We start from the raw sequence: 12,325 nt of genomic DNA, 5'->3' as shown, positions 1-12,325 counted from the left end.
CCAAACCCAACTGACTGGGGTTTTATTGAGTCTTGTGAACATCAGATGACTGGCTAAGCCACTCACAACTCAACAGTTCAACAACTATTTTGTGTCGACACAGTAATCAAGTGTTCCCTGATTAAAGGGGGGGGGGGGCACACTCCAAAAATGTTTCAAGTTCTCCCTTGTTTTTTTTTGAAGGCACCAAAACACAAATTATACAAGTGCCCCCTGGCTAAAAGGTGGGGAGGTGGCACTAAAACCGACAAACTTAAACAAATTAAACTTTTGACGTGGTTTAAATTCAAATTTGGTTGCCGGGGGTGATGATGCACTCCAGTCCCTCCGGCGCCCATCTCTCGCGGAAGGCCACGAGTGTACCGGTGGACACCGCGTGCTCCATCTCCAGGGACACCCTGGCTCAGATAAAATCGCAGAAGAGAGGCAGGCAGTCGGGCTAAACAACCCCCTTGACCGCGCGCTGCCTGGACCGACTGATGGCCCCCATGACCATGCCCAGGAGCAGTCCTACAAGGAGGTCTTCCGACCTGCCCACTCCTCTCCGCACAGGGTGCCCGAAGATCAGGAGTGTGGGACTGAAGTGCAGCCAGAATTTGAGGAGCAGCCCCTTCATATTGGAAGAGGGGCTGCAACCTCAAACATACAACATAGACATGGAATACGGACTCTTCCAGACCGCAGAAATTACAGGTGGCCTGGAAGCCCGTGAACCGACTTAAAACCGTATTGCATGGGACTGCTCCGTGCACCACCCTCCAGGCTAAGTCCCCAATAAATAGAGGGAGGACTCCTGTGTAGAGGGCACTCCATTTGGGACTCCCGCCTCCTCCGGACGGCAAGATGGTGTGCCATAGCGTGTCCAGACGGCAGGTGAGGATGGCAATGTGGAGATTGTGCAAGAGCAGCCCGTACAGGAATCCCCTCCGCACAGAACTGTCAACAGCTCTACAACTATTTTAGTTGTATCAGTGATCAAGTGCCCCCCTGATTAAAGGGGGGGGCACACTCCAAAAACTTTTCAAGTTCCCCCTTGTTTTTTTTTTGAGGACACCAAAACAGAAATTATACAAGTGTCCCTTGGCTAAAAGGCGGGGGTGAGGGACACTAAAACCGACAACTTAAACAAATTAAGCTTTAGTCATTAAGCTCAAATTAAAATTTGGTTGCTGGGGGTGATGATGCACTCCAGTCCCTCCGGCGCCCACCTCTCGCGGAAGGCCGCGAATGTACCGGTGGACACCGCAAGCTCCATCTCCAGGGACACCCTGGCTCATCAACAGCTCTATAAACCTGTGAGCATACTCGTGGGTGCACACATTATACAGGAGATTGTGGGTATTCTATCGGCTGTTATTGAGTGATTGGTGTATTGTGCAATCGATGGCTGGAAGGTGAGTGAGGTGGATGGGGGCGAGTCTCCCAGAATACAATCCTGTCAGAGTTGGCCTCCCAACCTCACCTTGAGGTGGATTGTACAGGGGAACAGGAAGAGTGGTGCCTTGTGATCACTCTCTGAGATTGTTACGAAGCACTAATAGGACAGAATAGAAGTATTTCGACTTTTATCCTTTCTTGTATTTAACCTGACAGGCTGATTCATCGCTGAGCCCCAATTTTATCTGGGGGCGAAGGTTGAGCATGAGGTGGGGGGGCACAGTGAGGGGAAGGGTAGGAGGTGGGGAGCGAGTGGGGCGGTGAGGGGGTAGGGTGAGGTAGCGGAGAGGGGGTTGAGGGGGATGAGGGAGCGGAGAGTATCAGTGAGGGTTTGGGGAGGGGGGGGTTGAGTGGGCTGGGAGGGGGCAGTGTGGTGGTGGGGAGGAGTCTCTGGGAGGGGGGTGGCGGCCTGTGGGCAGGGAGGGGGTGGAGAGGGAAAGGGGAGAAGGTGGGGAGGACACGGTGAGGGGGCAGGGAGAGGAGGGGGTTTTGAGGGGGTGGGGAGGGGGTGAGGAGTGAATTCGGGGTGAGTGGCCTTTGAGGGGGGTGGGGGCGGGGAGGGGGCTGGGAGGGGGTTGGGGGCAGTGTGGTGGTGGGAAGGGAAGGGGGCTTGAGGGAGTGTTGAGGGGACAGGGGGGGATGAGGAGGCAGTGAGGGATCGGGGAGAGGACAGTGAGTGTCTGCCTCGCCCTGACTCACTTGTGTGAGATCTGGGCGTTTTAACTCCTGGGCATCAGTCAAATTTATGAGACACGACCCCCACTTGGCCCCGGAGTTGATAATACCAGGAGGACTGGGCTGGGGCCTGTGTAGCACTTAGTTGAATTAAAGACATTAATGGGCGGGGGCTTCAGGATGCAGTTGGATCAAGGCTGGAGGAGTTCAAATAGCAGAGGGATGCATTTGATGGGCGTTTTCTCTTGACCTGCGCATTGCAGCATCATGCCTCTCCGGGTTAGACCAAGGTGAGCAGAAGCATAAAGGAGCTTGTGTAGCTTTGGCTCAGTGGTGGCCAATGGTCCCCAGTGTATTCTTTCGGTGGGGTGCGTGGCCCCTCTCAAGGACTGAGCGGCCCATTCACAGTTTTGTGCATGCGCAAAATGCACAATTGGCAAAGCCGGTGTCAGGCTGAGCGGGACCAGCAGTGAGCTGCGAGACTGAGGAGCTTAGTGGAAATGTTGTTGGTAGCACTGATCTCAGAGTCAGAAGGTCATGGGTTTAAGTCCCACTCCCGAGACTCGAGCACAGAATCCAGGCTGGCACCGCAGTGCAGTGCTGAGGCAGTGCTGCACTGTCCGAGGTGCCGTCTGTCAGATGACATGTAAACTGAGGCTCCGCCTGCTATCTCAGGTGGATGTGAACGATCATTGGCTGTTAAGCACTTTGGGATGTCGTGAAAGGCGTTACATAAATGCGTTCCTTTCTCTTTGATCTGACGTTGGTCCCAGAAGGTGTGAGGCTTCCTCCATTCCTGGAGAGGCAGGCTTTTAAGAGAGGTTGGTGGAAAAGCAATGATTTCTGCCTCCCAGTAGGATTAGAAGTCAAACAGTCTGCGTGTGACTGATCATCTGTGGAAGAAGAAACTCGCGGTCAGATTGAGCGGGGATTGATTCTTGATGGGAAACAGTATTTTGGAGTTGTACAATCGAGTGATGTATTTCGATTGAGCATGGGGTGAGAAAGGCGGTTCAGTGAGATTTTATTTCCCACTGCATTACACCGCAAATCTGCTCAGAATCTGGGACCAACCTATCCCCAGCCAACAAAAATGAAAACAATGCGTGGCGGCGAGGCTGTTAACCCGTTGCTACGTCCCCTCACATTCTGTGCCACTCTCATCTCTTTTATCCTTCACTACCACCTGCCTCCCTGACTTAAAGCACACGTAGGATTACACCGATATTACAGCCCGCTCGGCCCCACCACTCCATGTTGGTCTTAACCTCCACATGAGCAGTATCCCAATCCCACGTCCTGCCCTGTTCCCATATCCCTTTATTCCCCTTTCCCTCAACTTTTCCTATCTAACCCATTCTTAACTGCTGACATGGTCTCTGCTGCAATCACTGACTGGGGTAGGACAGCCCTACAGCCCTCTGTGTAAAGCGGTTTCTCCTGCTCTCGTCCTACATCTAATCTCAGATCGCTGTCCCCTTGTTCTAACTCCTTCACTCACTAGAACTAGTCTGTTTTTATCTACCCTTGTCCCATCTCTGCATCATTTTAAACACTTCTATCAAACTACTCCTAAATCTCCTCTGTTTTAAGAAAAACAGCCCCAAGTCATAGAAACATAGAAAACATAGAAAATAGGTGCAGGAGTAGGCCATTCGGCCCTTCTAGCCTGCACCGCCATTCAATGAGTTCATGGCTGAACATTCAACTTCAGTACCCCATTCCTGCTTTCTCGCCATACCCCTTGATCCCCCTAGCAGTAAGGACCTCATCTAACTCCTTTTTCTTCATATTTGTACTTCCTCATACCAGGCAACATCTTGGGCAATCTGCACTGATCCCTCTCTATTGCCTCCACTTCCTTCCTGTAGTGTGGAGCCCAAAGATGAGCGCACTACTCCAACTGTGGTCTTCCTAAGGTTTCTTGCACAATGGAGTGGGCTCGACCTCATTCCTCCCACCTCTCCTGAAGGTTCTGACTTGTGTTGGACTCATGGGCAGTGACCATTCCCTGGTAGCCCAGGTGGCTGTTTTTCATCGCGGGAAGGGGGGAGTTGCCGGTCTATTTGACTGTGGCAGGCATCACTATCTGAGCTTGATCATGCCCTCTCCCTATGCCCAAACCTGCAAACTTTCCAACAAAAGATACGGTTTTTAGAACGGGAAGTAATTCACCAGGGACTCTGTCTCTATGTTTGCTGCAGTAATTCAGACTCAGCTTTCTCCTGCCTTATCTAAGTCTCTAGATAGTCACTCTCACAGTTTGGCGCATCATCAGAATCTCTTGATTGAATTACTGCCTTTCTACAAACAGCCTACCATCTCTCATCCCACATGAATTTGTTCTCGTGTGTAATAAACCACATCGGTTAACATGAAGGCTTGGGTGGGTGTCTCTCTACCACAAGATGATTCCTGAGATCATACACAAAGCATGCTTGCTGAAAATTATTTTTAGAAACCATTCACAGTAATTACTTGCTTTGAGGATGTATTTTTTTCATTTGTTGCAAAGATGTGTGTGACATTGGCACCCAGTATTTATAGCCCATCCCTTATTCCCCTGAGGATCAATCACATAGTGTGAGACAGGAGTCACACAGAGGCCCAGGCCAGACAGAGGTGACTGCTTCCCTTCCCTACAGGACATTGCGGAACCAGTTGAGTTTATTATCAGCACTCTGTCAGATTTTTGGTGCTCGTCCACAACTCACCAGATTATTAAATTCAGTTTGCTGTGATGGGATTTGAACTTGTGATCTCTGGGTTGCTAAACCAGTGCCAAAACCACTCTGTTAACTGTGCAGTGGCTATGATGCTGGTCCAGAAACTAGAGAGGTTACAGTCTTGGTTTCATTGAGTGGTTTGAGGTTGCACAGTGTCTATGGTCATTGGCTTATCCCTCCCTTACCGCTGCCCCTCGGCCTTTGCGCTGCCCCTCGTCTCGCTGGCACCATCGGTTTTGGGCGGGGATCCAGAAGCACTGGTGAAAATGGAAGACGGTGAGATCCAGGCGGTAAGGTCACCCGGTCGATTTGAACCCGCTCGCCAGGGTCATAGTTGACCCCTTGATATCGGGATGGTGGTTTTCACCAAACGCACGGCATTAGTCACAGGGAATACTCAAGAGGAAGAAGAGTCTGGTCAGGGATTGGTGACAATGGAGAAACCGGCTCGAGTGGTGAAGGGGCAGCGGGGCCTGGTGGGTTGCTGCTGAGAGGCTTTGTGATTTCAGCTGGCAAGGCACCATAGCGAGCAGCAGATCACAGGTCGGGGTGCGTGCTGAGATAGCTGGGACATTAGACGGCCTCTGCAGTTGGTTAAAGCACCCTCGGCAAGGACCGAGCAAAACCAAGCAGACCTCCGGCCTTCTGTCCTTTCTCCAGTGGCTCCCTGCTGATCGATGCAACACTGATTGCTGATGGTGTGAGGACAGAAGATGTTAGTCTTCTTCGTCTTCTTCTGTACGGTAGTAGCAAAGCAAATCGAATGTCAATATCCAAGTTGGATATCCAGCCAAAGCTCCCGGTGTAGCAGCGTGGATATCGTGTAGGCTTCCTGTGAATTCCCTCTGAGGGCAGTGCTCAATGATATGTTCCAGGGTCTGATCAGGACCCCACAGTCACTTGAAAGGGAGGCTTTAATCTTCCACCTATGGAGAAGGTGCAGCATCGACCATGACAGGTTCTGAGGCAGTTGATGGTTGTCCACTGTTTGCGAGGAAGGTTTGATTTCCAGTTTTGGTTTCCATATTTATGAAAGGATATATTTGATTTGGAGGCAGTTCAGAGAAGGTTCACTAGGTTGATTCTGGGGATGAGGAGGTTGACTTATGAGGAAAGGTTGAGTAGGTTGGGCTTCTACTCATTGTAATTCAGAAGAATGAGAGGTGATCTTTTCGAATCGTATAAAATTATGAGGGGGCTTGACAAGGTGGATACAGAGAGGATGTTTCCACTGATGGGGGAGACTAGAACTAGAGGGCATGATCTTAGAATAAGGGGCCGCCCATTTAAAACTGAGATGAGGAGAAATTTCTTCTCTCAGAGGGTTGTGAATCTGTGGAATTCGCTGCCTCAGAAAGCTGTGGAAGCTGGAACATTGTCTATTTCTGTCTTAAATTTATTCAGTTTCTTAAACGAGAAGGGGATAAGGGGTTATGGGGAGCGGGCAGGAAAGTGGACCTGAGTCCATGATCAAATCAGCCATGATCCTATTGAATGGCAGAGCAGGCTCGAGGGGCCTTATGGCCTACTCCTGTTCCTATTTCTTATGTTCTTATGTTTTTATGATCCAGGTTATACTGTGGGCTCCTCTATATGGAATCCATTCCGTATGTCGCAGTTCTTACAAGCATTTTGCCATCAGTCCTAAAGGCTGAGGGGAGATCGCTGAAGGGCTTCAACGACGGTCCAAAAAGACGGTTTGCTGGTAGGTTGTTCCAATTGGCCTGGATCGGCAGGTCTTTGCAGGTGTAGCGGTTGTATTCTCTGGAGACGGAATATTCGCGGTGTAGGTGTGGTGGTACGATGTTTGCAAGCACGCGCAGCTAAAGTGTTGGTGTCGATAAAAGCATACCAGTAATAATTCTCATCGTAGACTTCATCGAGGTCCAATCGCAGTGGACTATCGTGGCTTATCCATGCGAAATGTTCACTTGCCTTCTGAACTTCTGGGGTATAGCTGAGAAAAGTAGAACTTCCATTTCAAGGAAAGGCACCCAAGGAGGACGAATGAGAAAAGCCCTTTTCATCGTGTGACCTGGGGTAGCGGTGATGGGGCAATGCCTTTCATGGCGGGCGACTGTTTTTGCCACCTGCTTGCGATCGAGCGGAGTGAAGACTTGGCACAAGACGTGTTTGTGAAAATAGTGGCCCGTTAAATGGCGGGTGAACGATCTCCGATGAAATCCTGCCACCCAGGAGGCGGCAGGAACTTTCTTTAGCATTTATGGATGGGGCCCTCCGCGGAGGATGGACGGTAGCACACCTTCCCCGTTCAGGTGCTGGTGGATCCACGGGGCCACTCCAAGCAGCTTCCTGTTTCACTTCCTTCTCAAAGCAGATGTCAGTCAGGGGTCAGAGGAGGGGAGAGATTTTCTGGGGAGAAATCCTACACAGGCCTCCGAGGAACCCAGCAGAACGTGAGATGGAAATAACCAGCATTGTGAAGGGTTTTATTTTATTAGTGGTAGCAGTGGTAGGGCCGCAGCAGGAGCTGACAGATCTGACATATTTATAGCATGACAGTATGAGAAACCGCTGTTTATTAATTCAAACTTCAACTTAAATCTATTACGCTGATAGTGCGAATGAAAAATGACTAAGGAGTGACTGGAGTTTGAACTGTCTACCTGATTCAGTGCAAGCTGCACTGTTCCAGGACTGAGCCCAGGCTGATCACTCAGTGCAGGAGGCCGAGGACGGAGAGGTTAGAGTGGGAATGGGGCGGGGAATTAAAGTGACAGGTGACCGGAAGCTCAGGGTCACGCTTACGGACTGAACAAAGGTGTTCCAAAAAGCGTTCACCCAATCTACGCTTGGTCTCCCCAATGTAGAGGAGACCACATCGTGAGCAGCGAATACAATATACTACATTGAAAGAAATACAAGTAAATCGCTGTTTCACCTGGAAGGAGTATTTGGGGCCCTGGACAGTGGGAAGGAAGGAGGTAAAAGGGCAGGTGTTGCCCTCATGTTCATGTCCAAACGTTTAATACACTGATATCATGTTGCTGTATGTGACGTTTGTGCACAGATATTATAAAAATACCATACGTGAGCACAGTACAAGTGCAATCAACGTGTGTGTACAAAGGTCACAGCTCGGGATCTCGATCCATCATTTCTTCCCGAGATGTGTGTGTATCCCAATTATCCTGTGTGTGTCCTTTATTTCTGTGCCCTCAAGCTGAAGCATCACCTATCCTGTTTAGGTGGTGCAGTGGGGTCTTTTCTGTCCACCTGAGGGGGCAGATGGGGCCTCGGTTTAATGTTGCCACCAACAGACATGCAATGTTACTGAGCCTTATGGAGCAGCAGATATCAGCTGGAATCGATGGCAATGAGGTGCTATTGTTAGTCTTCGTATTCTCAGGCACATTTGGGGATAGAAAGGGGAAAGGTCATGCAGACAGCTTCTGTCAGGCGCATGCTTGTTGGTGTTTGTGCAAGGACAGAACTCAGCTCAGCTATGATGTCCTATAGGGCCAATGGACTGCTGAAATCCACTTCCCAAGTTCACGCAGAAAGAATGTCCACTTTGGAGGACCATCAGCCCCTATGGGAGCTCCTACACTGGCCTGTGCCACTGATTAGGAGTAGAGGGCTGGAGAATTGGGTGAGATGTGGTACAATGCACTCCCACCATTGATGCGGATATGGGATCTGCTGAATCTGCCGGTCCTTGCTGCTCCCTGCGACTGGATAGTGAGCTGCAGACCAGTCGGAGACGAGGATAACATTTTTTAAAAGGTATTTTAAAGGAAACTTCTTTTTTAAATCCGCTGAATTAAGCGAGGTTGTCTCTGTGATGGCCAAGTGAAAGAAGGACATTGAATCTTTTTAAATCTTCCTATTTTTCGGAGAGTTTGGTGCCGCAGCGTTAGTGAGTGTGCCAACTTGTGGTGAGCTGGTGATTGACCAGTCTGTGGTCTTTCTTCACCTCGTGCTATGATTTGACTAAGTGACTCAATGGGCAGCCAGAAAAGGTGGGCTTGTTTCAGGACTGACCAGTAAGTTAAGTGACCCTCTCTCTCTCTCCCTTTTTTTTCTAGCTTGCCATTCTGGAACGTTCAAGGCAAACCAAGGCAGTGAGCTGTGTGTTTCTTGCCCTACCAACAGCAGGTCCTTGATTGAGGCGTCCAGCGTGTGCTTCTGTCGCAATGGATACTATCGAGCAGACTTTGACTTGCCCAGCATGCCGTGTACAAGTGAGTAGAGAACTGGCAGCAGGTGTAAGGAACGCAGCAATGCTTAAGCACTCAGATCAGTATTATCGAGCTCCTTGCTTATCTGCCTCTTTATTAAGGATTAGGGTTGTCGCAGCCTAAGCACTGTGACAAGCAAATGCAACTAAACAGATTCGGTTTCTTTCAAAAAAAAAAGTAACCATTGATTTGTTGACTTCTCCATTTTCAGGATCGCTGAGTGAAAGTGATGGTGGGAGGGGGAGCAACCTCGTAGCTCATGTGCCCGAGAATCAGTGAGGAAACAGGCCTGCTGTGACCATACTCACAGTGTGGCCATTGGGACTGTGTCAAACTTCAACTGTTCAAACACCTGAGAGTACAGTTGTAAAGTTTTCACTTCCAGACAGGGCTGTGTGTGAGAGAGCATTCTGAGCTGTGTAACATTTGGGTGGAAGGTTGGTTGGCTAGAGATCTGGTTTCAGTGTGATTTCATTGCAGCGTATTAACATCTGTGCATGAAGTGAACCCAATGGCAAGATTTACTCAATGCCATTCGGGTACAATTCCCCAGCTGTCATGGTGGGATTATGACCTCCTGCCTCCGGATCATTATTTCAGACTGGCTGGATTACTGGTCCAGTAACATAACACTGGGCTCCCGTTCCCCATTGAACGATTGATGTGGAGATTGATGAAATGATGTGGATGATGATGTTGATGATGTGATGATGATGTAATGATGTGGATGTAATGACGTAGTAATGTGGATGTTGGTGATGTGAGTGATGATGATAGTGTTGATAGAAACATAGAAACGTAGAAATTAACAGCGCAGAAAGAGGGCATTTCAGCCCATCATGTCTGTGCCGGCCGACTAAGAGCCGCACGGCCCTTGGTCAGCAGCTCTAAAGGTTACATATAAACTTATGAACAATGACGGAAAGGCAAAGAGCAACCAGTCCGCCTCACACAACTGCGACACACCTTATACTGAAACATTCTACACTCCGCCCCAACCGGAGCCGTGTGATCTCCTGGGAGAGGCAACAACCAGATAAAAATCCAGGCCAATTTAGGGAGAAAAAATCTGGGAAAATTCCTCTGCGACCCATCCAGGTGATCGAAACTAGTCCAGGAGATCACCCTGGCTGTGTTCGATTTCCTGCAGTGCTTACCATCGTATCTGCACCAGCCAACAAAAGGTCATCCAGTCTAATCCCAATTACCAATTCTAGGTCCTTAACCCTACAGGTTACATCACTTTAAGTGCCCATTCAAGCAGCTTTTAAATGTGGTGAGGGTTTCTGCATCCAACACTCTTTCAGGCAGTGAGTTCCAGACTCCACAATGCTCTGTGTGAAGAAGCCCCCCGTCAAATCCCCTCTAAACCTTCCACCAACCACCTTAAAACTATGCTTGATAATGATTTTCTAGGCACGTCGAGGTCATTACACGAGTTGAAGCTCTAATTGTCAGGTTAAAAAAAAAGGCTAATGTAATGCTGACCTTTATATCTGGAGAACGAGAGTACAAGGGGATAGAAGTTATGCTGCAGCTGTACAAAACCCTGTTTAGACCACACCTGGAGCACTGTGAGCGGCTCCGGGCACCACACCATAGGGAGGGTATATTGGCCTGAGAGGGAGTGCCGCGTATGTTTACCAGAATGATACCCGGACTCCAGGGGTTAAGTTACAATAAAAATTACACAAACTAGGGTTGTACTCCCTGGAGTTTAGAATGTTAAGGAGTGATTTGATTGAAGTTTAAAGATATGCAGGGGAACTGTTAGGGTAGATTGGGAAATGCTATTCCCGCTGGTCGGGAATTCTAGGACTAGTGGACATGGTCGATAAATTAGAACCAAACCTTTCAGGAGTGAAGATTCACAACCCTCTGAGTGAAGAAATTCCTCGTCATCTTTATCATAAGTGGCCCCTTATCCTGAGACTGTGCCCCCTAATTCAAAACACTCCAGCCAGGGGAAACATCCTCCCTGCATCCATCCTGTCAATCCCCCTCAGAATCTTGTATGTTTCAATGAGATCACCTCTCATTCTTCTAAACTCCAGAGAGTGTAGGCCCATTCAACACAATCTCTCATCATAAGACAGCCCTCTCATCGCAGGAATCAATCTAGTGAACCTCTGTTGTACCGCCTCCAAGGCAAGTGTATCCTTCCTTAGATAAGGAGACCAAAACTGTGCACAACTCTTCCCCTCACTCAATCTGCCCACGGGAGAGAGGTATCAACCCCTGGGCCCTCTGCCGCTAACTCCACCTCATATCCAGACCCCTGCTTCCACTGCAGCTGAGCTTGAACTCAAACACATATCTCATTCACTTATTTTTTGGGATCTCCCTGGGCAGACAAAATTGTTTGACTCCGTGTTCATATTTCACATGGTCTATTGGGCTGAAAGAAGAAGTTATTCATTCAGGTCCCCCCCTCCTTACAGCCGGCCCCCTTGCGTTAGCGCGATGTTGTTAATCACCCGAGCAACATCGCAAGAGAGATGCTTTGATGTGGCTGAGAATAATGCTTCTGCTCTCGGTCCCCCGCCCCGCTCGCCGGCCTATGGAAGCGCGGCCTTTATTGTAAAGGGGATGGAGTATAAAAGCAGGGAAGTCTTGCTACAGTTGTATTGGTGAGGCCAATACAACTGCGTACAGTTTTGGTTTCCGTATTTACGAAAGGATATATTTGCTTTGGAGGCAGTTGAGAGAAGGTTCACTTGGTTGATTCCGGAGGTGAGAGGGTTGATTTGTGATGAAAGGTTGAGGAGGTTAGGCCTCTACTCATTGGAGTTCAGAAGAATGAGAGGTGATCTTATCGAAACGTATAAGATTATGAGGGAGCTTGACAAGGTGGATGCAGGGAGGATGTTTCCACTGATGGGGGAGATTAGAACTAGAGGGCATGATCTTAGAATAAGGGGCCGCCCATTTAAAACTGAGATGAGGAGAAATTTCTTCTCTCAGAGGGTTGTAAATCTGTGGGATTCGCTGCCTCAGAGAGCTGCGGAAGCTGGGACATTGAATAAATTTAAGACAGAGATAGACAGTTTCTTAAATGTTAAGGGAATAAAGGGTTATGGGGAGCGGGCAGGGAAGTGGAGCTGAGTCCATGATCGGATCAGCCATGATCGTATTAAATGGCGGAGCAGGCTCGAGGGGCCTTATGGCCTACTCCTGCTCCTATTTCTCATGTTCTTATGTTCTTATGTAAATGTAAGCATACCATTAGGGAGAGCTGTCACCAGTTCTGTTTCGAGCTGGTGCCTCCCATAAAAAGTAATAACT

The 12,325-nt window shown here is 49.0% G+C and overlaps 1 protein-coding gene across 1 annotated transcript in view; it reads left to right on the top strand.

Annotated features, from left to right (window-relative positions):
- The window catches only part of LOC139265786 (ephrin type-B receptor 1), a 605,412-nt gene that overhangs the window by 376,191 nt on the left and 216,896 nt on the right, over positions 1 to 12,325 (top strand). Inside the window, exon 4 of the mRNA XM_070883211.1 lies at positions 8,888 to 9,043. Coding sequence (XP_070739312.1) covers positions 8,888 to 9,043 — 156 coding nt within the window. The remainder of the gene's footprint in view (positions 1 to 8,887; positions 9,044 to 12,325) is intronic.

The sequence above is a fragment of the Pristiophorus japonicus genome, chromosome 6, assembly GCF_044704955.1.
Source record: "Pristiophorus japonicus isolate sPriJap1 chromosome 6, sPriJap1.hap1, whole genome shotgun sequence".
NCBI lineage: Eukaryota > Metazoa > Chordata > Chondrichthyes > Pristiophoridae > Pristiophorus > Pristiophorus japonicus.
Note: the sequence above shows the minus strand (reverse complement) of the source record. Positions and strands in the feature narration are given on the sequence as shown.